Source organism: Phacochoerus africanus, chromosome 3 (assembly GCF_016906955.1).
Source record: "Phacochoerus africanus isolate WHEZ1 chromosome 3, ROS_Pafr_v1, whole genome shotgun sequence".
NCBI classification, from domain to species: Eukaryota; Metazoa; Chordata; class Mammalia; order Artiodactyla; family Suidae; genus Phacochoerus; species Phacochoerus africanus.
Window position 1 is genome coordinate 18,041,316 of NC_062546.1, and position 25,248 is coordinate 18,066,563.

At 43.4% G+C, this 25,248-nt stretch overlaps 1 protein-coding gene across 1 annotated transcript in view; it reads left to right on the forward strand.

Moving 5' to 3' along the window:
- Positions 1 to 3,650: 3,650 nt before the first annotated feature.
- The window catches only part of LOC125121857 (receptor-type tyrosine-protein phosphatase T-like), a 178,900-nt gene continuing 157,302 nt past the window's right edge, over positions 3,651 to 25,248 (forward strand). The window contains exons 1-2 of the mRNA XM_047770177.1: positions 3,651 to 3,858; positions 4,389 to 4,685. Of these exons, the coding sequence (XP_047626133.1) occupies positions 3,651 to 3,858; positions 4,389 to 4,685 (505 nt within the window). The remainder of the gene's footprint in view (positions 3,859 to 4,388; positions 4,686 to 25,248) is intronic.

The window sequence follows — 25,248 nt, forward strand, 5'->3', positions numbered from 1 at the left end:
AAGAAAAGTCGTGTGGACAGAGCCTTATCTGGAGGCGGAAACCATCGGCCCTAGCCTTGGACATATTTACACAGGGGCTGTAAATTTAACAAACCAGGCTCCACAGCACACACAAGGCTTTCTCAGCAGTTTCTAACTTGTTTGTACCAACCAGAATGTAAACCTAAGATGCTTCCTACTGTCGGCAATGACCAGAGCAGAAGCTGGGTTGGGCATCTGAAGTTTGGGGGGTGGGGGTGTCAGATTTCAAGCATGAATGCCTCCATCAAGGAGTTTCAAAACTCGTTTCCATTGTGGAGGATGTCAGGACATTGTCTAGCTTGAATGGCAAAATAGACGCATTCACTTTAAAGACTGGGTGATGCGCTGGAGGGGATATAACTGGGACTGTGGAGTCAGGGAGGCCGAGCTTAGTTCTCAAGAGCAGGTCACTATCTGTTGATCTCATCCACTGGCCCCTCGACGAATGCAGCGCCATGTGCGGGGATTGCTGGCAGATGACACGTGATCCCTTGCAGCCTGGGAGGAATGATGGATAAAGGAACAAGCAGTTCCTAGAAAGCGTGACAAAAGCTGAGTGCAAAAGGCCGTGGGAGTCCAGACCCGGAACCTTGACTCTGTGGTCTCAGGTACATCTTGTCCCTTCATTGGCCTCGTTTCCCCATGCCTGGCAGGTGTTTTCTGCATGCAACTGCCCAGCCCATAGTTACTGCTTAATAAGTAGCCACAGTCTTGCCGTTTCTTGAATGGGAGTTCTTAAACTAACAAAACGCTTTCACCCACTTTATAGATGACGAAACTGAGGCCAGAAATGTCCAGGAACGTATATAGAGGAGCAAGACTAGTGAGAGGCCAGTTCAATGTGACAGGTTTTTGAAAATTGCTCTCAGCACACTAGAATCAAACTCTTTGAGAGCAGAGGTGCTCTGCTTGTAGCCCAAGGGTCCATCTAACTCAAAGGGCACCAGAGGTTTTCTTGTCTTATGCGTGGAAGCTGAGATTTCCTTGATCCTCTTCATTCCATAGCCTGAGAACCGCACCCCCCCCAAATCATTTCTCAAGGTGTCTGGAACACACAGTGGACATATTTTCCAAGTGCCTTTTGCCTCTGGTCCCTTCGTGTGTGTGTGGTGGCTTATTTGGCTGGAGTGAGGCATTCAGCTCTCAGAATCCATGGGCCATCCAATCACGGCCGATCATTTGGTGGTATTATAGGGACCTTGTGGAAGATCTAGGAATCACATGAGAATGGTTCCATTGGACTCCACCCAAACATTCCAGCATCTTATTCATCCCTGTGCTCTCCTCTTCAATCCCAGTGGCCTGTGCATTCATTTTTCTCTTCCTCTGACATCTCAGCACCAGTGATCCCAGGGCCCTGAGAGCATGGCCTCTACTCCAGACAAGTTTCTTAAGGAACTTCTCAAAGAAAGACCATTCTCTCTAAGAGGGATGCCCGCTGTTAGGCAGAAGCAATTTTATCTCTCTTCCAGTTGATTTTATACTCATTAATAGCCCTCTGAGATTAGTGCAATAATTTCCACTTTCTAGACGAGGAGATGGAAGCTCAGAGATGAAATGTCCTTGCCCACGGTCACACAGCCCTTGAGCGTGTGGCTCCAGCTGTGCTCAGCCAGACTCTGCTGCTCCCTGTGGCCTGTCTGATGACAGTCACACCTGCTTCAGGGGGAGCAGGTGACTTTTCCTGTGCCCTGACCTTCCCGCTAGGGAAGGGAGCCTCTTGGCTCTGTGGCAGGCTAGCAGTATCCCTTGCCTTCTTGGAAAGGGTGCCCCTTGGAGTTCCCTGGTGGCCTAGCTGTTAAGGATTTGGCATTGAAACTTCTGTGGCTTAGGTTCAATTCCTGGCCGCAGAAACTTCCATATGTGGCCAAAAAAAGAAGAAAAGAAAAGAAAAAGAAAAAGTGTCCCCATCTGCCTTTGCCTTGAAGAGCAGCAGAAAAGTGTGCATGTACACATGTTCACAGGTGAGCTGTGCAGAGAATGCTCTAGTGGCTGGAGGCCCAGGGTGGGAAGATAGGCCAGTAGGTAGCTTAGCACCAAATGTGATTTAGTTCCCATGTCACCCTCTCCAGCAAACCCCAGGCTTCTGAGGGTCAAGCCACTTCTGAGTTTACAATTCTCAGCTTTCTTCCGACATTCTCCCCAGGTCTCCCCAGCTTCCTGATGGCCGTGACATGCCTCATGTTTCTGTCCCTTGCTTCGTCCCAGTCCCTCCCAGGCTCACAGCACAAAGAAAACACAGAGGTGCTGTGTCCTCAGAGACTTCAGATCTCAGCTGTGCCACTCACTCTGGCTTGGACCAATCATCTCACAGAAGTTTGGTTTCCTCTAAGACAGGGCTAAGTGATGCCTTCCTTGCGGGCGTGATGAGATTTACAAAATAGAGCATGCATTCAACTGGTACTTAGCCAGGCCTTCCTTTGCACTTGGCCTTCCTTCTCCTAAGCTGGCCATGCCTAAACCTTATAGGACAAGCTTTACATATGGTTTTTTTTTTTTTTTAATTCTGTTTGTTACAATCTTCCCCCCCCCCCATGGAAACATCTGTTTAATTTGTGTCTATAAGTAGAATATTCATGAATAAAATCAACATACGCAGTGTTGTATATGGGGGTCTAGGACCAAAATCGGTAGGGAGGGATGGAGTGGGGGACAGCACTAGGGTGAGAAGGCATGATCAGATCTGTTTTTATTTTTTAATGTTTTAAACTTTAATTAAGTAATTAATTTTTGTCTTATTCGGGCCACACCCATGGCATATGGAAGGTCCTGGGCTAGGAGTTGAATCAGAGCCACAGCTGCTGGTGATGGCCACAGCCACAGCAATGCCAGATCCAGGCTGCATCTGCAACCTACACCACAGCTCATGACAACGCCGGATCCATGGATACTAGTTGGGTTCATTAACACCAGGTCACAATAGGAACTCCTATTTTTTCATTTTTTAAATTTTTTTCTTTTCTTTTTAATTGAAGTATAGTTGATTTGCAATGCTGTGTTAGTTTCTGGTACACAGCAAAGTGATTCAGTTATAGGTAGATAGATAGATAGATAAAGAGATTTCTTTTTCATATTCTTTCCCATGATGGTTTATCACAGGATATTGAGTATAGTTCCCTGTGCTCAACAGTAGGACCTTGTTGTTTATCCACGCTACATATAACAGTTTGTATCTGCTCATCCCAAGTTCTCAATTCATCCCTCCCCAAATCTGCCATCCCCCGCCCCCCCTGGCAAACTGCAAGTCTTTCTCTATACCTGTGAGTCTGATTCTGTTTCATAGATAAAGTCATTGTGTCATATTTTAGATTTCACATGCAAATGATATCATATGATATTTGTTTTTCTCTGTATGACTGACTTCACTAAGTATGATAATCTCTAGTTTCACCTATGTGGCTGCAAATGGCATCACTTTGTTCTTTTTATGGCTGAGTAATATTCCATGGTATATATGTACCACATCTTCTTTATCCATTCCTCCATTGATGGACATTTAGGTTGTTTCCATGTCTATAAATAGCGCTGCTGTGAACATAGGGATGCATGTGTCATTTTGAACTAGAGTTTTGTCCAGATATTTATGTGCCCCAGAATGGGATTCCTGGGTCAGATCTGTTTTCAGAATGATGTCCGTGGAAGAGCCTGTTTGGACAAAAGTGAAGAGGAGAGAAGGAAAAGTTGAAGGCTGTTGTGGGAGGCTAGGAAAGTATGAGTTGTGTCAGCAAACAAAGGAAGGGAAATTCCAAGGCATTGTCATCCAGTCACAGTGGCCACCTGGACAGACCAGTTGCTGCGTGTTGAGGATGCAGCTTGATCTGCAGCCTGTGCACTTGGGTGAGGTGAACTGAAGAGAGGGGGATCTTTCTTGAAGGGAGAGGATGTGGCCAGACTCAGTGTCAAGAAGCAGCTCAGAACTCCAGCATCCTTCTCAATTAATATCTCCCCAAAGCGCTGTGTGTGCTGTTGGTGGTACCCAAGATGCTTTTTGGTGGTACCTGACGAACCTTGACCTCTTTAGTGATTTCGCATTTTTTTCAATAGTTGACATTTATGTATGGCAAGTGATTCGAGTTTTCTCTGTTTATAATCTTACAAGTCTTGGCTCACATGCTGCTTCCTCCAGGAAGCTTTCCCTGAATGCCCCAAGCCAATATTTTCTTTCAATACCTATATTTAAGTAAGAAAGAGTTTGATTTACAGAAAAATGTTTATTAAATTGTACTCTAGATGGAAAACTTGAGAAGGCGGTGGCTGAGGGATTGGGATGGGTTCGAAGTGCATCCTGTTCTCCCCTGGGCGGAGGACCCACCCCACCTTCCTGACCATCCCCTCAGAACCCCGTGTCTTGCATGTGTGTCTTGCAGACCCAGTTCATGGCCCACAGAACGTGGAGATCGTGGACATCCGAGCGCGGCAGCTGACCTTGCAGTGGGAGCCCTTCGGCTACGCGGTGACCCGCTGCCATAGCTACAACCTCACGGTGCAGTACCAGTACGTGTTCAACCAGCAGCAGTACGAGGCTGAGGAGCTGATTCAGACCTCCTCCCACTACACCCTGCGGGGCCTGCGCCCCTTCATGACCATCCGGCTGCGGCTGCTGCTGTCCAACCCTGAGGGCCAGATGGAGAGCGAGGAGCTGGTGGTGCAGACAGAGGAGGACGGTGAGTGATGGTGTGGGCGTGCTCCCCTGGAAATGGGGATGTTGGACCTGCTCAGGGGGTCACGCCACATGGTTATGAGGTTTTATTTTTCCCGCATCTTTCATCTCCCCATTAGTATATGTGCCGCTTTGCTTTGCTTGGCTTTGCTTGGCTTGCTTGCTTGCTTTCTTTTTCTTTCTTTCTTTCTTTCTTTCTTTCTTTCTTTCTTTCTTTCTTTCTTTCTTTCTTTCTTTCTTTCTTTCTTTCTTTCTTTCTTTCTTTCTTCCTTCCTTCCTTCCTTCCTTCCTTCCTTCCTTCCTTCCTTCCTTCTTCCTTCCTCCCTTCCTTCCTTCTTTCCTTCCTTCCTTTCTTCCTTTCCTTCTTTCTTTGTTTTCTGGCTGTGCCCACAGCATGTGGAAGTGCCCAGACCAGGATCTGAACCCATACCATAGCAGGAGCCCAAGCCACAGCAGTGACAGTACAGGATCCTTAACCCTCTAGACTACTTGGGAACTCCACATGTGCCTCTTTGCTAAGCTCTTCAATAGAGCACAATGTAGGCTGTGCAGTGCACAACTCCAGGGGACGCTGCCCCCCTAGACAATGGCAACTCTGTCATAGACACACACATTTGACCTTTCTATATCTCCATCCCCTTTCTCACTTCATACCACCCTCTATGCAGACGCTGAACCACACTGAAGCCTCCCAAATGAGAAGATGTGTATTGATCATATTGTTTAAAGCCTATTGAGTTTGCGAGTCAGTCAACTGTGGAGTGTGTAAGAGTCAGGATCAGAAAATACACATAAAGAGCTTAGCATACACCTTGAGGGCACCCAGAACTGAATATTCACCTGGATGTCCTGCAGGCATCTCGAAAAGTATCCAGAAATGAACCTTCTCCTCTTCTATGCTGACGCCTCTCCCTGTGTTCGTCCCGTCCATGAACTGCATCTACTAGGTCAAGGTAAAGACCTGAAGTCAGCCAGGGTCTCCATTTCTCCCCCCACACCCACCTCCACACCCACAGGTTCTGACAAGTTTGCTTCCTGCAGCTTCTCTGCTAACAGGCCTCTTAACCCAAGACTCCAGGAATAGAGAGCCGCATGTACATCCTAGCACTCATCACTTTTCCCACCCCTGTGTCCTTGGCCATGTCACCTGTTTCTCCCCCTTGCAATGACTCTCCCTCAACATTTGTGGGACAGACTCTATTTATAATCTTTCAAGTCTCGGCTCACATGCTGCTTCCTCCAGGAAGCTTTCCCTGAGTGTCCCAAGCCAATTTGGGTGTTCCATCTCAGGCTCCTGCTGCATTTTGTGTGTAACTTCCCCACAGCAGTTATCTTATTTCCAGGAAGATGGAACTTGCTGGTCCTAGGACTTAATCTAAGAAAACATTTCGCTGTGGCAGTATTTCAGATTTCCCTCCAGCCAGCCTGCTTCTGGCCTTTGTGAAGTGTCTTTAGTTTGTTCCCTGGATGGGTGTCCAAGTGATTGATTTGGTTGGACTCTGAGATGTGATTTGATGTGCAGATGATTGCTTAAGGAAAAAATTCCCAGGGGAGACTGGGAAGGGAGTGGGGGATGCAGGACAGGGAAGAGGAGGAGGCCCAGGTACAAGTTCAGCCAGATCCAGCAAAGGGAGGCTGTGATATGGGCCTGTAAAAAACCCTCTAGGGCAGGCTCTGCCTCCCACTTGTTGCAAATCCAGAAAGGGTGCTGCCCGCCGATGATTAGGTCCAGAATGGGAAGGTGGGATTGACAATTAAATTCTTGGGAACTTTTAGCTCTTTGCACATGCAGACAAGAAGTCAAAGAGATGGAGTTTCTGAGTGGTGTAGCGGGTTAAGGAACCAGAGTTGTCACTGCTGTGGTTTGGGTCGCTGCTGTGGCACAGGTTTAGCCTCTGTCCCAAGAACCTCTGTGTGTCACAGACATGGCCAAAAACAAAACCAAAAAACCAAAGAAGTCAAAGGGCACAAAAATAACATAAAGTGCTGAAAAGGGATCTGGGCAGAGCTCTGTCATTGTCACTGCATGAGGCAAATTCTCCCCCTTGACTCAAAGCAGAGCCTGAGTCTAGGTAGTAGCAGTCCTGTCTAGGTAGTGGCCTCATATCTCATAAGCAAGTCCAAGGACCCCCTGAGTGAGTCCAAGGACCCCACATCCTCAGCTGCAGAGTCACATAAGGAGACAGAGGAAAGAGCTTCAGACTCTCCTCACCTTGTCCCCCAATTGTCACATCCCCCTGGACATGCCCCCAGGTCTCCCATCCTAGTATTGGAAGTTTTATCAAACCTGCCTTTGTGACAAACTTTTCCTTGGCCCCTTTAAATTCTTCATTGCAGCCATTCTACTTGCAACCATAGCAGACTGCGCTTCTAGTAGCAGTAGCAGTGAGGACTCCGCCTCTGTCACCTCTGCCCCCCCATTGTCCTGCATTGCAAGGAACTTCGGTCTTCTGTGGGCACAGTGCCACCCCCCACCCCCGTCCCTGCCACCCATTGCCTTCTCCAGAAGATCTGAGCACCCTACTTCCCATGAGGCTATTTCAACCAAGGACCAGGCATCTCATTTAGGCATCACTCTGCAGCCCAGGAGAGTGGCACTGATTTGACTTCTGATGATGCTGCCAGAACTTTCCTGAGATCTGGCTCCATCGTTTCAAAAATGCACAGCGCCTTCTCCCAGCAGGTAGAATAATGCACTGTTTGGGAAGCCAGACTCTAGACCAAATATGCCTTAGGCAAATTGTTTAACCTCTCAGTGCCTCGGTTTCTCATCTCTAAAATGGGGATAATAATAGTGCCAACCTTCTAGGTTATTGTGCTCCTGAAAAAGGATGGTATATAAAAATTGGAGTAATATCCACCAGGTTGTAAGTTTTCATTAAATGTAGCTACTGCATTTACACTAAATCCCCCCCCCCCCAATTTTTTTTTCTTGACAAAGCATCTTCTAGTAGAATCAATGCAGAAAGCACCCAGCCATCTCTTTCAAGCTGTAGACATTCATGTTCACTGGTTGCAGAAAATGTGACATAGACTTTCAAGGAGTGGCGATGTGGTCAGTGAAGCAGAGTTGGGGCAAGAAGGGAGATTTAGTGACAGGTGTTCCTTGGGCACCTGGTTGTTAGACAGGGAGGAACCATTCTTGAGACCCAGCATGAAAATTCAGGGCGCAGGAGGCGAAAGGAGAGTTTGATCCAGGAACTGCTCAGGGTGCTTTTTTATCAGGATGCTCTGCCCACCTTGGGCTGTTTCTGACAGTTACCTACATGTGCAACAGCAAATCCCCAGTCCCATCTTTAAGGCATGCCTCACCTTCTCTCTTTCTCCTTCTCATCACCAAGAGAAATTAAAAAAAGAAAGGACAAAGTCTTTATCAAAACAAATTGAGAGGAGCTCCCACTGTAGTGCAATGGGATTGGCAGCATCTTGGGAGCACTGGGACTTGGGTTCCATCCCCAGCCTGGCATAGTCCGTTAAGGATCTGCATTGCCACAGCTGTGGCTTAGGTCTCAACTGTGGCTCAGAATCAGATCTCAGATCTGATTCCTGGCCCGGGAGCTTCATATGCCAAGAGGCAGCCAATGGTGAAAAAAAAAAAGGGGGGGGAGTTCCCCAGTAGCCTAGTGGTTAAGGACCAGCATTGTCACTGCTGTGGTGGAGGTTCTCTCTCTGGCCTGGGAACTTTCACATGCCATAGGTGTGGCCAAACAAAACAAAACAAAACAAAACAAAACAAACATAAAAACCCCCAAAACCCAAATTGAGAACAGCAATGCTTTGAAATTAAATAATCAAACACCATTAATAAAACATCTATGCTTCACCAAAATGTGTGGATACCCTCATATTAAAAACACCAGCATTTGAGACACCAGGTCTCTGTCTTGCAGCTCTCCTGAGGCTCCACCTCAGGAACCACCAGGCTGTGGGAAGGTCTCAGAAGAGCACAGCCCCCTCTGGATGCTGGGATTAGGTCCCATTTCTCCTAAAGAGGGCAGGGGCACCATCTCTGTTTGCTGGGAACTCATTCACTTCAAGGTCCAGCTGGAGATGGAGCTTGGCTCTAGTCCATTAACTGAAACCCCCCTCGGGGAGTCAAGAAGCGGCCTTGTGGATTGAGCTGGCTGGATCCAGGCTGCTTTTATTTCTGTTACAAAATTTTCTTCTGGGGAATGTGCAGAATTTGTAATTTTATCACCCCAGTGCTTTTGAGGGCCTTCAAAGGATTCCACCCGTGGTGCGAGAAGCTCATGGCCACTGAGCCTCATGGCTTCATCTGCAAAACAGTTCTTCATAGGAGACTAAACAGGGTCCTTGATTGTCCCCCTTTTATCACAAATGTTCTGGACCCAACCATCCCTTACTTACTGAGTGGTTGCTTTCTACCTTCAACTAGACCACAGCCAAGATCGTGGAATGGAATCTGTGAGGTCTTGAAAGAAGAAAACAAAGTCGATTATGGTCTCATTTTGGCTACCATTTATCATACCTCCGCTGTGCTAGGGCCTGATAGGCACGTTCTATTCAATGACTCATACCCAATTTACTTTGAAATGTTTAAAGCCATAGAAAAGTTGAAAGAATAGTCCAGAGAAGAGCTATAAACCCTTCACTGGATTTACCATTTGAGAACACCTTGCTCTCAATTTTTTTCTTATACATGTATTACCTGGATATGCATGATTTATTTGATATGGAAATATCATAAACATACATACGATGTTTTCAACTCTTTCTGAGTCAGTGGCAGAAATCATGACACCTGACCTCTAGGCTCTTTAACATACATGATATGACCTAAGGATAAGGACATTCTCTTCCATATCCACCGGACCGTAGAACATCTACAAAATTTAGCATTAATTTTAAAGTAGCCGAATAGACAATCTGCATTCACATTTCCAGTAATGCCAAACCTGATTGCATGTGACAAACCAGAATATGAGACACATTTGGCAAAAGTGCTATGTAGGTCACTGATGTATATGTCTTAATGAATCACGTTAAGAGGTACATAATGTTAGGAATATCTTCTACTGGTGATGCTGCATTTGGTCCTTTAGATAACATAGGGACCATCCAGTCCCTCCACAACAAATATGGTACTTTCTCTTTGTAAACTAGCTAATCTGTGCTGTGATGCTTTGAGGTCCTTGAGTATCCTATTCCCCAAGACTCTCTCTCTCCCTCTCTTTTTTAATGGCTGCACCTGCAGCATATGGAAGTTCTTGGGCTAGCAGCTGAGGCCTACAACAGTGCCGGATCCTTAACCTACTGAATGAGGCCAGGGCTTGAACCCACATCCTCTCAGAGACAACGTTAAGTCCTTAACCTGCTGAACTTCAATAGGAACTCCTTCCCAAGAACGAAGGCTTTTAGTGCTCCTTGATCAATTATTACACTGATATTTACAAAAGGGTGCTGTATAAATCTAGCATTCCCATTCCATGTATTAATTAGCATTCTTTGTTACAAAAGAGTTTTTCTCTCTTCATCCCCCTCCCCATTTTTAGTATCTTGTTGACTCATGCATCATTTTTTGACTCAATGTATTGAAATCCATTGCTATGATTATTCTTTTTCATGCTCGAACTGCCTCCTATACGGCTTGTGGGAGCCCCTTCAGGTTGGCTCCCAGGTCCTTATGGCATGGTCTCATTAGTCTTCCTTGCTCCTGGCACAACAGGGTATTCCAGACTGTTGTTGTCATGTCTCTGCCCCAGACCTGAAGTCAACCGCTTATCTAGGGATTCCTGGTTGTTTTCAGTGAGAAGTGGGGTTTGGGCACTAAGAGTGCTCATTGAGGTGTTACTGCCTTTAGGCTCCTCAAAGCAGGCAGGGCTGGGGAATATAGTTGACCTGTTTTAAGACATAAGCCCACACTAATTCAAACACCCCAGGATTCCCTTGCACTTGTCCTCAATCCATATATACCCCCTTCCACAGTGAGAATTCCAGTTCCCAACATCAACGTATTTTTTTTGTTTCATTTCCTCCATGCTACAATACACACAAAGTAATTGCAGAATTATAATACCAATCCCCCTAACAAAAAAGTAAGCTATTAAATTAGGTTAAAGATTTTCTTTTCAGTTTTTCTCTCCTTGGGTAGTCAAAATACCATGTCCAAAGATTCATTCTTTTCTCTGTATGGTTATATTACCAATTTGATACCCAATTAGGTTCATTTATTTCTCTTTTAATATTTCCCTTCACCCCATCCTTTTTTTTTAATTTAATGTTGCTTTTAACATCAAAACCGTTGCCTGGTTCAAAAGGAAAAACTATATAAAAAGATATCTCAGGGAAGTACTGCCCCCATCTCACCCTCATATTGTTCCTACTCACACCTGAAAGGTAACTACTTGTATTTATTTCAGGTATATCTTTCCTAGAGTTCATTTTGCAAGAAGATAAAAATTATTTTTCTTGCTCTTTTGTTTTTAATGTAAAAGACAGATTTCCTATTGTGGCTCAGCAGGTTAATAACCCGACTAGCATCCATAAGGATGAGGGTTTGATCTCTGGCCTGGCTCAGTGTGTTAAGGATCTGGCGTTGCCACAAGCTGCAGTATAAGTCATAGATGCAGCTCAGATCTGGCATTGCTCTAGCTCTGGTGTAGGCCAGCAGCTGCAGCTCTGGTTCAACCCCTAGCTCGGGAACTTCCATAAGGTGCAAGTACAGCCCTAAAAGGGAAAAAAAAAGGCTTAGGAGTTCTTGCTGTGGTGCAGTGGGTTAAGAATCCAATTGCAGTAGCTCAGGTTGCTGCAGAGGCACAGGTTCAATCTCTGCTGGGCGCAGTGGATTAAGGATCTGGTGTGGCTGCAGCTGCAGCATAGGTTGCAGCTGCAGCTCAGATTCAGTCCCTGGCCCAGGAACTTCCATATGCCATAGATGTGGCCATTAAAAAAAAAAAAAGAGCGTGTAATAGGTGTACTCTGCCTCTTATGTTACTGTTCATTTAATACATTCTGGAAATCAGTCTATGTCAGTTTGTACAGATTTATGTCATTCTGTTTTTATAGCTGTGTGGGACTTCATTATGTGCAAATACCATGGTTAATTCAATCAGGGTCATATGGGCACTTGGTTGTTTATTCACTATGACAAATTGTACTGTAGTCAGTAGCCTTGTACCTATGTTGTTTAGTATTGTGGAGATGTTTTTCCACAGGAAATTCCTAAAAGTGGAATTGCTGGGGTCAGTAGGTAAATGCATATTCATTTTTGTTACATGATGCCAGATACTCCTCCATAGAAGCTGTCCCATTTTACATTTTCATCAGCAATGTAGATTCATTTAATCTTAGCACTGAATGTGAAAAAACAAGCTTTTATTTTTCTTATTTTACAGTAAGAAATTTAGACTCCCATATAATTATAATAACTATAATATCTGATTCATTATTATTAATATAGATATGATATATTAATATGATTGATATGTCATATGTTTAATCACACACAATACATATGTTATTTCATTTACTATAATACATGCACTTTCATCGCTGAGAAGACTGACAAATTTTAGGAATGTTATGTGCCTTGCTAACAAGATTAATTATCTTGTTTCTCAGGTCACATGCAGCCAGAGGACCTTGCATGTTGCTAGGGATAGGTTCTTGTATAGTAACAAGATACAGCAAAAAATCTGGAAAAGAGGAAAGTGAGAAGAAAAATATAAAAGGCAATACCAACAAGGCAATAAGTAATGCAATCTGGAGTCATTTGCTGGAAGGGCCAAAAGCTATACACATCTTAGTGAGTCCTGAGCCATCATTTAATTAGAGCCCAGGACATTTTTGATGTTTACAGAGATGACCTTGAGCTATCATAAAGCATGAGGAGAAATGCAATTATAGTTTTTTGAATTCCTACTGTGAGCTGAGTGCTGTGCTGATACTCTTCATTGGTACAGTCACTTGCCAAATGCTGTGATGTAGATCCTATTGATACAATTGTATGCAAGAGACATCTGAGGCTCAGAGAGTTTGAGGAAGCTGTCTAAGGCTACAAAGTAGCAAATGGCATGGAGTTGCTGCTGTGGTGCAGCAGGTTAAGGATCCTGTGTTGTCTCTGCAATGGCAAAGGTTCAATCCCTGGCCGGGCATAGTGGGTTTAAGGATCAGATGTTGCTACAGCTGTGGTGTAGGTCAAAGCTGCAGCTCAGATTTGATCTCTGGGCTCAGAACTTTCATGGGCCATGTGGAGGCCTAAACAACAACAGCAAAAACAAACAAAAAACAAAACAAATGGTGTAGCCGATAAATAGATCCCCAAATCTTACCTATGCTTTTTTCCTATTTCTGGCCAATAACTCCCTAAACTCCCTAACACTATTTTATTTTTTTTCTACAGAACTTAGCATTATTTTAAATAGTCTGTGTGTGTGTGTTTATTGTCTGCTTGGCCCATGGTTGGTACTCATTCACTATTTCTTGGATGAATGAATATCTAACATCAAAGCCAATGCCTCTTTCATGCTATCCCAAGGCCCTGTTTATGTACGCTAAGAAAGTGAAGCCATTTATAATATATTTTATTTATATTCAAATCAGTTCATTCTGGCTTGCTAGAGCTAATCATTAGCCTTCCAACCTTTGAGTCCAATGATATCACATTCATTGCTTAAGTCAACCACAGCGCCACAGCCACAATAATACTGGATCCTTAATCCACTGAGCGAGGCCAGGGATTGAACCTGCATCCTCATGGATACTAGTCGAGTCTGCTAAGCTACAACAGGAACTCCTGTTTGACCTCTTAAGATACAAAAATGTATTCAGAAAAAATTATTTTGTATCTACAAGACTCACAGACTCCTCTGAACCATTATCAAATTTTTTTTTGAGTTTTCTTAAGCTAATTCTGGGCCTATATCTCCCTAACACTATTTTATTTTATTTCTACAGAACTTATCATTATTTGAAATAGTCCGTGTGTGTGTGTTTATTGTCTGCTTGGCCCATGGTCGGTACTCATTCACTATTTGTTGGATGAATGAATATCTAACATCCAACAAACTAACAAATATGGCACCTGGAATGAATTGAAAGCCCCCCCCCCCAAAAAAAAGACCTAAACAAGATAATAGAAAGAAAAACTTCTGTTGACTGTGCAGGGCTCTGCGCTTTTACATAAACTGACTTGTTACTTCTCACAACTACCTTCAAAATTCAGCATCATTAGCCCCACTTTTCAGATATAAAAATGGAGGGAAGAAGGAAGAGGAAAGGATAGACAGGAGAGGGGAGGAGAAAACACCCCTTGATAACTCTGTCCTCCTTTATGTTGAAGTGAAAATTTCCCTTAATCTACCATCTGAGTTTTAGGCACAAGAAAACATCTGGTTTAATTACAGCGAATTTGCATGAACCTACTGACAAGAAGCACAGTTAAAATTAGCAATTTTAGGGTACTTTTTTTTTTTAAGAGAATGAAATTATAAAGTAATTAACCTTTGTTGTAGAACTCTGTCAAAAGGATGGAAAGTTCTGTGCTGTTAGACAGAAAAAGAAATGAAATTATGGATGTGGATTCATTAAAGAATTACAAAGAAAAAAAGAAGGGTAAAGGGACTTGGACTTAAAAGATAAGACAAAACAGGAATCTTTCTTCAAGAAGTCTCTTCACAAAGAGAGGGGGGGGGAAGATCTAGTTGAATCAAAAGAAAGTACAGTCAGCCCTTCTGTATGCCTGAGTTCCTTATTCATCCATAGATTCAACCAACCAAGGATGGATTTCAAAATCAACGCAAGGTTATTTAAATCCTTCTGTTACTTAACTCAAGTTCAAGTAAGTACATGTGCACTATGCACAGTGAGGCCAAACAAGTTGAAACACCAGAGTTTGGAGCAGAGAAAGGTTTATTGCAGTGCCAGGCAAGGGCGGCTCAAGTTCAAAAGACACAAACTCTCAATAGTTTGAGGGGAGATGTTTTTACAGGCAGAATGTGGGGTGAGGGCTGCAAGGTGTGTGACCTTCTTCTGCTTGATCAGTGGAGAGGTAACAGGGTAGTACCTCTAGGACTCTCAGCCAGAGGTTACCATCCTCCACCTGGATGAGGGCCTTAGTTCCCGCAGAGGAGCTCAGAACTATTGTTATACATATTCCTGGAGGGGGAACCAGGACCCTGCCCAAAGGCTGTATTATTTGTTTCCTAACTGCTCCTCCCTTGTTTCTGCATCTCTTTCCTTCCCTTATTAGCAACTGTTTGAATCTGCCCTTTGGAACTCAGGGAAGGGTCTGGAGGCTGAAGCCTTTCTCCTGCAAATAAGTAATGGGGAACAAGGAAAATCTTTGTACCCAGGAGTGCCCCACAGAGTCTCGCTCCATTGATCTCTGAGGGCCAGTAGTGAGTGATGCTTGAAGTGAGATCTCAGTTCTCTGCTCAGGAATTGAACCTGTGCAGCCCAGATGAGAATCAGGAATCCTAGCCACTAGACTAATTAGAGGCTAAAGGTAGACTTGCCCATTCTTACCCCCTGTTGAAAGCCAGAATGTTTCAAGAAGGCAAAGATGGTAAAAAAACAGGTCCAAAGTTTATTGTTAGAGGCACAACACAACATGTGGGAGAGCACACAGAGAAGTAGTCTGTTTATCTAAGGCAGAAGCAAAGTAGTAGTACACACCCAAATGAGCGGGGGGGGGGGGGGGGGGGGGGGGGGGTTGTCATGATTTCTCCCCCTGAATGAGGAGTGTGCCTGGGAGGTCATTTAAGTCCCATATATAGGACAGTTCTTTTGGATCTTTGTCTTCCTTTGGCCAATTATCTTGTTTTGTTTTTCACACCGGACCAGACCCAGGGCCCTCCCTCATCTGCATATGCATCTTTTGGCCAGGATGGATTCCTAAGCAAGGCATGGTGGGAAGGTTATTTAGACTTATCATGGCCTGGCACCACCTCCCTTTCTGACCCAGAGGGGTCTTTCTCTGCATGTGTAGTTGGGGTCTCCCTGACCCTGAGGATGGGAAATGTGTGACCTCTTGGTCTTTTGCCTGAGCAGGACTTAGCCTCTCTTCTGATCCTGCCGTTACCATTGTTTAACAAGTTCAGAGAAGACAAGTACTGATAATTTGCTTTATGTCTGTTCTTATTTCTATCCTGAAGTTTACATAGGTGGCTAGAGTGGTAATGAATCTGACTAGTATCCATGAATCCAGTGGGTTTGATCCCTGGTCGTGCTCAGTGGGTTTAGGATCTAGCGTTGCCATGAGCTATGGTGTAGGTTGCAGACACAGCTCGGATTTCACGTTGCTGTGGCTGTGACTTAGGCTGGTGGCTATAGCTGCAACTCTACCCCTGGCCTAGGAACTTCCATATGCCTCAGGTGAGGCCCTAAAAAAGACAAAAAAAAAAATAGGTGGCTAGTTGTAAATGTTTCTCCCAAAGCCCACCTATCTCCTGCCTCATGAGGTATAAACAAGAAGTTGGAAATGTCCATCCTAGAGCCTGTCTCTCTCCTGCCTCGGTTTCAATTCCACAAGGAACCCCTGGCTTCGAAGGGCTGACTGTACTGCACAGTTTTATATAAGAAATTTGAGCATCAGTGGAATTTGTTATTTTGTTATCCTGGATCCAATCCCTGCAGATACCAAGGGTTGATTGAAAAGGACAACTTGACCCATGAAGTAGCAGTGTGTATGATAAAAAGAGCCTCAGCCTGGAGCTGGGATGTCCTGATTTTGCCGCTAACAGGTGGTATGACTGCCTTTCAGCCTTTCTAAACCCATATGTCTACCAGGTGATGGAAGAAAGGAATGATTTAGAAAATACTTTGGAGTCAGAAGGATCTAGGCTATATCCAGCCTCCATCCATTACTTAGTTGTACAACCTTGGTCAAATTACTTATATTTTATACACTTTAGTGTTCCCATCTATAAAATGGGAATGATAATCCCACAAGTTTCTGTATGATGTCCTACATGAAAATCTGTATATAAAGCACTTATTTACTCAGTGCCATGAGTGATATTACCTGGTGTGGCCAATACCAGGCCTGGCAGAATGCTTTTTAATTGAAGGTGTGTGACTAAGAAAAGCTGAACCAGGGATCTATGCAAGATTTCTGTGACTCATGAACAAGGGTCCATCTTGAAATTACCTGGAAGACCTCTAATTCTGATTTAAACATCTGATTTAGACATTCTGAGGGTGTCTGATGAGGAAAAGATGAACCAGGGATCTATGCAAGGTTTCTGTGTCTCATGAGAAAGGGACCATCTTGAAATTACCTAAAGCCTAAAAGTGAATGGGTGTGGCAGTGTTCCACTAGAATTGTATTTATAGAACAAGCAGCTGGTTGCAGCTGGCATTGGCCGTCGTTGGCTGACTCTTGATCCACACTGATTCTTCTAATTCTTTCCTCCAATCTTTTGGCTTTAACATCCATCCGTATGCTAATGATTGCTCCAGTTGATGTCTGGGGCCAGACCTCTCCCCTGACCTCCAGAATCACCTGTCCGTCTGCCTCTTAAACCTGTCCGTCTCATTGGCTTGCTCATTGGCCGCTGGAATTAAACACGTCCAGAGCTGACCTCCCAATCATCCCTCAGCCACCACCACACGCATTCTCCTCACACTCATCTCCATCTCCATTAATGGCAACTCCATTTTATTAGTGGCTCGAGTCAAAAAACCTTGATTCCTCACCTTTATCACATCCAAAGCCAGACTGCAAACTCCACGGAACACCCTACACTCTGTATTCTCCATGGCGACCCCTTGCTCTGTGCAAAGCAGAGCCCTCCTTACTCCTCACACCCCATGCACCAGCACGTTCTCTTGCCTTATCTTTCACTATATAGCAAGACTCGATCATTTTGTTATAGCCTCAACTGCTAGCTCTTCAATCCACGCTACTGTGATGTCTGTTAGGTTTCCTGAAGGAGGAATGAGCAAGGCCAAATTGGTATAGCAAGAAAATTACTGAGGCATCTGAGAAAGGTGGGCTGAGCTCAAGAGAGCGTCAGAGGGTCTGTGGAGGGAATCTGTGGTGGGGGCTTGTGGTGGGAACTTGGAAAGGACAGTGAAAGGAAGGTTACACAATTTGGGGAAGGGGTCAAGGTCTGAGTCCCACAACTGAGTGATTGTGAGGGTGATTATAGAGGGAAGAGAATAATTACACAATGTGGAAAATGGGTGGGGGCGGAGTCTCAGGACCAGGCAAGTGTGGCAATAGGAATTGACAGTACAGGGGACGATGCAGTGGTTAATCTTTGCAGGCAGTTGTTTCCTGTAGACCCTTGTTTCTTGCTGTCAAACTCAAATGGCCACATACATTCCAAGGGAGGGGGTTTCTTCCATTCCCCCGGGAACCTACCAGCCTCCAGGCTTGAGGTCAGACAGTGGTCTCTGAAATGATCTTTCAGCTTCAGCCCTGGCCCCTGCCCAATTTCTCAACACAGTAGCCAGAATGATCTTGTGAAACCCTGAGGCAAATCGTAGCATCACCCCTCTGCACATAACCTTCAGTGGTTTCTGATGTGCCTGAGGGGGCTCACAAGGCCCCATGTGACCAGGCTCCCACTTCTGGTCACTTTGCTGACCTCATCTTCTTCTCCCTCTGCCTTGCTCCATACATCCAGTCACTGTTCTCCTCTACTGTGTGTGGCGTGTCCCTCCCTTAGGACAATGGCATCCATCACTCCTTCTGCCCAGAATAATCTTCCCACAAATAAACGGGGTTTGCTTCTTTACCCCCTTCGAGTCTTTGCTCAGATGTCTCCTTTCAGGAAGACCTCCCTCGACCTTTCTATTAAAACCTGGGATCTTCTAACACCACGCTCCTTGTTGCTCTTCTCTGCTGTGTGTATCTCCTTAGGATTCATTATCTGATATGCTGCCCATTTCACACTACATTTTATTATCTGTCTTCTCCTGCTGGAATGTACACCAAGGAGACAATGAGGTGGTTTTTTTGTTTGTTTGTTTTTGTTTTTTTTCCATTTTGGTTACAGGTACTTCCAAGCATGTAGAAAACAGTGCCAGGGAGTTCCTGTTGTGGCTCAGCCTGTTAACTGGTATCCATGAGGATGTGGGTTTGATCCCTGGCCTCCCTCAGTCAGTTAAGGATCTGGCATTGCTACAAACTACAGCGTAGGTTGCAGATGCAGCTCAGATCTGGCATTGCTGTGGCTGTGGTGTAGGTTGGCAGCTGCAGTTCCAATTCGACCCTTAGCCTGGGAACCTCCAGGTGTCGCAGGTCCTAAAAAGAAAAAAAAAAAAAGAAAGAAAGAAAACCATGGAGGTAGATAATAGGTAGGTATATGATAGATATATTATTGAATGAATGAATCACAAGAATCTCCTCAGAGACAAATAGATTTTTTAAATAATTTACCATAGAAATCAGAAGATTTTAGAAAGCAGCTAAATGTACTCAGTAAGCTAAGAGGAAATACGGCATCTATGATTAGCAGTATGACACTCTTCAGAAACTATAGGTGGATGTAAGGACACCAAGGGAAACAGTGACAGTTCTAACTGATTCGGCAAAAGAATCGAATGAGTGATCTCCAGGCTGCACTAGAGCAGTTCTCAGACAGTGTGATGGGACCAGGGAGAGGAGCAAACACACAGAGGAAGGACTTTGTGCCAGATGCTTTGCTAAGCACTTAAAGTGCATGCATATCCTGAATCCCCACATGACCTATGAAGGAGGTATCATTTTAATCCTTATTTTATTTTATTTTATTTTTTGCTTTTTTTTTAGGGTCACACCCATGGCATATGGAAGTTCCCAGGCTGGGGGTTGAATCAGAGCTACAGCTGCTGGCCTACACCACAGCTACAGCAATACAGGATCCAAGCCGTGTCTGCGACCTACATCACAACTCACAGCAAAGCCAGATCCCTGGCCCACTGAGTGAGGCCAGGGATTGAAACTGCATCCTCATGGATCCTAGTTGAGCTTACTAACCACTGAGCCACAGAGGGAACTCCTTATTCCTCACTTTAAAATAAGGAAATTGAGGTACAGGGAGGTTAACCAACTTGCCCCCAGTTGTGCAAAAAATAAGTGGTAAGAATAGGACACAAGCCCAGGCAGTCTGGCTCAGCCCATGACCTTAGTCATTCAGTAATACTGCCTGACAGGTCACCATGATGAAAATGAGAGTTTTGATTCAAGATGGTTAATCTGATCATTCTTTTTTTTAAATTATTCAATGAATTTTATAACGTTTATTGTTGTACAATGATCATCAAAACCCAATTTTATAGCATTTCCATCTCAAAGCCCCAGTGCACCACCCCCAGCCCCCAACCTGTCTCATTTGAAACCATAAATTTTTCAAAGTCTGTAAGTCAGTATCTATTCTGCAAAGAAGTTCATTGTGTCCTTTTTTTAGATTCTACATGATAATTTCTAGGTCTATCCATGTTGCTGCAAATGCCATTATTTCTTTCCTTTTAATGGCTGAGTAATTTTCCATTGTGAATATGTACCACATCTTCTTTATCCACTCCTCTGTCAATGGACATTTAGATTGTTTCCAAGTCTTGGCTATTGTATATAGTGCTGCAATGAACATTGGGATATATGTGTCTTTTTGAGTCATGGTTTTCTCTGGATAGATGCCCAGGAGTGGGATTGCTGGGTCAGATGGTAGTTCTATTTTTAGTTTTCTGAGGAATCTCCATACTGTTTTCCACAGTGGTTGTACCAGCTTACATTCTGACCAACAGTGTAATAGGGTTCCCTATTCTCCACACCCTCTCCAGCATTTATTGTTTGTAGACTTTTTGATGATGGCCACTCTGGCTGGTGTAAGGTGATACCTCATAGTGGTTTTGATTTGCATTTCTCTAATAATCAATGATGTTGAACATCTTTTCATGTGTTTTTTTGGCCATCCGTATGTCTTCTTTGGAGAATAGTCTGTTTAGATCTTCTGCCCATTTTTTGATGGGGTTGTTTGGTTTTTTGGTGTTGAGCTGCAGAAGATGTTTTATAAATTTTGGAGATGAATCCCTTGTCAGTCGATTCATTTGCAAAGATTTTCTCCCATTCTGTGGGTTGTCTTTTCGTGTTGTTTAGGGTTTCCTTTGCTGTGCAGAAACTTTTAAGTTTAATTAAGTCCCATTTGTTTATTTTTATTGTCATTACTCTAGGAGTGGATCTGAGAAGATGTGGCTGTCATTTATGTTGGAGAGTGTTTGGCCTATGTTTTACTCTAAGAGTTTTATAGTATCTGGTCTTATATTTAGGTCTTTAATCCATTTGGAGTTTATTTTTGTGTATGGTGTTAGGAAGTGTTCTAATTTCCTTCTTTTCCATGTGGCTGTCCAGTTTTTCCAGCACCACTTATTGAAGTGGCTGTCTTTTCTCCACTGTATATTTTTGCCTCTTTTGTCATAGATTAGTTGTCTGTAGGTGCATGGGTTTAATTCTGGGCTCTCTATCTGTTCCACTGATTTATATTTCTTCATGCCCAAACCATACAGTTTTTATGACTACAGCTTTGTAGTATAGTTTGAATTCAGGGAGCCTGATTCTTCCAGCTCCATTTTTCTTTTTCAGGATGGCTTTGGCTATTCTGGGTCTTTCGTGCTTCCAAACAAACTTTAAAATATTTGTTCTAGTTCTGTGGAAAATGTTCTTGGTAGCTTGTTAGGGATTGCATTGAATCTGTAGATTGCCTTGGGTAGTATAGTCATTTTGATCATATTGACTCTTCCAATCCAAGAACATGGTATGTCTTTCCATCTGTTTGTGTCATCTTTGATTTATTTCATCAATGTCTTGTAGTTTTCAGAGTACAGGTCTTTTGTCTCTTTAGGTAGGCTTATTTCTAAGTATTTTATTCTTTTTGATGTGATGATAAATGGGATTGTTTCCCTAATTTCTCTTTCTGATCTTTCGTTGTTAGTATATAGAAATGCAATCGATTTCTGTGTATTGATTTTGTATCCTGCAACTTTGCCAAATTCATTGATGACCTCTAACAATTCTCTGGTAGGGTCTTTAAGATTTTCTAGGTATGGAATCATGCCATCTGCAAATAGTGATAGTGTTAACTTCCTCCTTTCCAATTTGGATTCCCCTTATTTCTTTTTCTTCTCTGATTGCCATGGCTAGAACTTCCAAAACTATGTTGAATAGTTATGTGGACATCCTTGTCTTTTTCCTGATCTCAGCAGGAATTCTTTTAGCTTTTTACCATTGAGAATGATGTTAGCTCTGGGTTTGTCATATGTGGCCTTTATTATGTTGAGGTAGGTTCCCTCTATGTCCACTTTCTGAAGGGTTTTTATCAGAAATGGGTGTTGGATTTTGTCAAAGGCTTTTTCAGCATCTATTGAGAAGATCATATGGTTTTTATTCTTCAGTTTGTTAATGTGGTATATCACACTGATTGATTTGCAGATATTGAAGAACCCTTGAATCCTGGGATAAATCCTATTTGATCATTCTTAAACTAGCTTCCCAATGAAATAGAGAGAAAATTGCCCTTCATCTTGCCCTGAGAAGTATAGAATAACAGATCTGTTCCAGAGTTATTAGTACAAAACAGTGTCATTACCCAAAAACTAGGTTCACTTCTTGGTGTGTGTTGAGCCAAAAGACACAACAAAGCCAAAGATTGGGAGGAAAGAGTATTATTTGCAGCAAGTAAAGAGAACACCAGAGATCTTTCCCAGACTACTGTCTCCACAACAGAAAAACTGGGAAAATTTTAAACCAAGTGTACCTGGATATTCATGAAGGGCCTTGAGCAGAAGAGAATGGAGCATAGAACTGGATCCAAGCCTTGGCTGACTGAATTCAGTAGGGTCAACATTCTGTCCTCCACCTGGGTGGATGCTTTCATTCTTGCAGAGCTCAGAGCCATGTTATTATGTACATCCCCTGAGGAGGGAATAGGACTCTGCTTTATCACTGAGCCCTTCTTTAACTGCCTTTTCTCTGTTCCTGCATTCCTTTGTTCCTTTAATGTCATTAATTATAAGACCTGTTCAAGGGCAAGCATTGTAGCAGGCTTAGATCAAAAAATGGCTTTTCTTATGTCAAAAAGCCATTCCTGGTTCTCTTTCTCTGGGGATGTCCTAACCTATCTGTCGATAGTGTTGGGGAGGGGTCCCTAATGGAGAAAAGATGACTGAACTGTGACTTCATTGGAAGAACCCCCTCACTATACCCCCAGTCTCTTAGGGCACAAAAAGTGGGACTTCTATGCTCAGTTGCATAAATACCCTCAAACTCTGCCCAAGGATGAGGGGAGGAGTGGTTATGAAGTTGGCAGACAGTGGGGAGCCAGGGGATCAGGAGATCTTAATGTTGTGACATCTTTTTATGCCAATAAACAGAGAAGGGGATAAGAGCCCTCAGTCCAGGAGCTCCCGTTGTGACTCAGCGGGTTAAGAACCCAACATAGTGTCCATGAAGATGTGGGTTCAATATCTGGCCTTGCTCACTGGGTTAAGGATCCAGCACTGTCTCAAGCTCCAGTGTAGGTCACAGATGCAGCTCAGATCCTGCATTGCTGTGGCTGTGGTATAGGCCAGTAGCTACAGCTCCAACTTGCTTCCTAGTTCAGGGACTTCCATATGCTGCAGGTGTGGGCTTTAAAAAAAAAAAAAAAAAAAGAGCCTTCAGTTTTAAGCCTGCATATGTAAATAAAGAAAGGAAAGGGATTTGAGTAAATGGTGTCTTTGGGAAGAAACATTCCAATTAAAGGTGGGGCAGTGCTCCAGGTAAGGGCAGGCTGCCTCTCCAGCAAAAAAACTAAACAAGTCTTCTTTTTGAAAAGAAGCTTCCTACTGCCTGGTTATTTCTTTTCCCTAACCTTCTCCCCTACCCCTACCCCCACCCCCCACTCCCCAAGCAAGAGATTCCTTCTCTGGTCAAGTAATGATAGATATATCTAAATTCTTCCCTTTCTCTGGGTTTAGAAATATTGAAAACAGGGGCTCATACAATCACTATGAGAACATATCTTAACCCACCAAACGGGACCAACCTGTTCCACCCCTTGTAAGTTTGCAGAAAGAAAGTTTACCATACAGATGAAAATATGCTTTCATTCTTATTACGGAAAGGGAACTAATCTAATAATGCAAAGCAAATATCCCCTAAGAATTACAGCAAGAAACAAGGTTCAAAAACAGAATAACACACTAATCCACATTCTTAGCTGAATGTATAAATAAATGCTGGGTTAGAACATGTGCTTGGAGTGGAAGTTAGGAATGTAAAGAGATTAGTTCTCCCAGCCTGATCTTTGTTAATGAATTTAGCATTATTTATTGTATTTATTATTGGTATTTAGTAATATACTCCATAGTGCTTAGGGATGCAAATTTAAGGAAGAAAACCTATCAGGAAAAGTAGGGCTCATGATCCTTAAGAAGAGAGGAGTTACCCTTTTGAGGGTAGGAAGTTGTCTGCTGATAAATTAATGAGATGTGTATTTGTTTTATACATTTGTGGAGTGGTTATTTCACAGGAAAAAAGATAAAATGAGGATATTAAATATCCTTTTACACCAATACATTTGATATTCATGGGATATGGAAAAATTCTTAGCAAAACATAAATGTAAAAATTTGGTTAAAGAGGAAAAATGCACATAATTCCACAAAAAAAGAGAAATAGAATCAGCAATTTAAACTTTTTGTTCATTTTTTTTGTTTTTTTTGCTTTCTTAGGACTGTACCTGTGGTATATGGAAGTTTCCAGGCTAGGGGTTGAATTGGAGCTGCAGCTGCCGGCCTACACCACAGCTCACAGCAACACCAGAACCTGACCCACTGAGCGAGGCCAGGGATCGAACCCACACTCTCATGAACACTAGTCGGATCCATTTCTCCTGCACCACAAATGGGAACTCCCAGTACTTTAAACTTTTACAGCAAAAGCCCCAGTCCCAGATGGCCTCACAAGTGCAATCAGATGAATACTCAAGGCAGTGGGCAGTGGTAATCCCAGTCTTGCATCTGTAGTTTCAGAGAGCAGAAGAAGAAGGAACATGCCTTTCCTCTTTTTTTTCTTTTTTTTTTTTTCCCCAGGCCAGGGATCTCAGCAGCAACCCAAGCCACTGTAGTGACAATGCCAGATTCTTAATCTGCTGCACCACAAGAGAACTCCCTCTCCTCATTTTAGGATACCAGTTGATCCTTGATATCAAAACCTTTTCTCTAATTATGAGGAAAGGGACAATTAGATGCAAATACCCAAACAAAATATTAGCAAACAATCCAGCACTATATACAACTAGGAGAAGAAATAGTTTATTTTAGGAAATTAATATCAGTTCAGGAGTTCTCTTGTGGCTCAGCAGGTTAAAGAGCCAGTGCTGTCACTGCCATGGTTCTGCTTACTGCTGTGGCACATTGATCCATGGCCTGGGAATTTCTACGTGCTGAGGGAGTGGCCAAAAAGAAAAAAATAAATATCAGTTCAACATTGGGAAATCCATTAATGCAAGTTGGTGTATTAACAAAGTAAAGGAGAGCCAAAAACCTATCATTACTGCAATACAGAAAAAGCTTCAGTTAAGGCTCAGCATGATTTAAAAAGAAAATATCCTGTATACTAGAGATAAGAAAGGCTTTTTTAT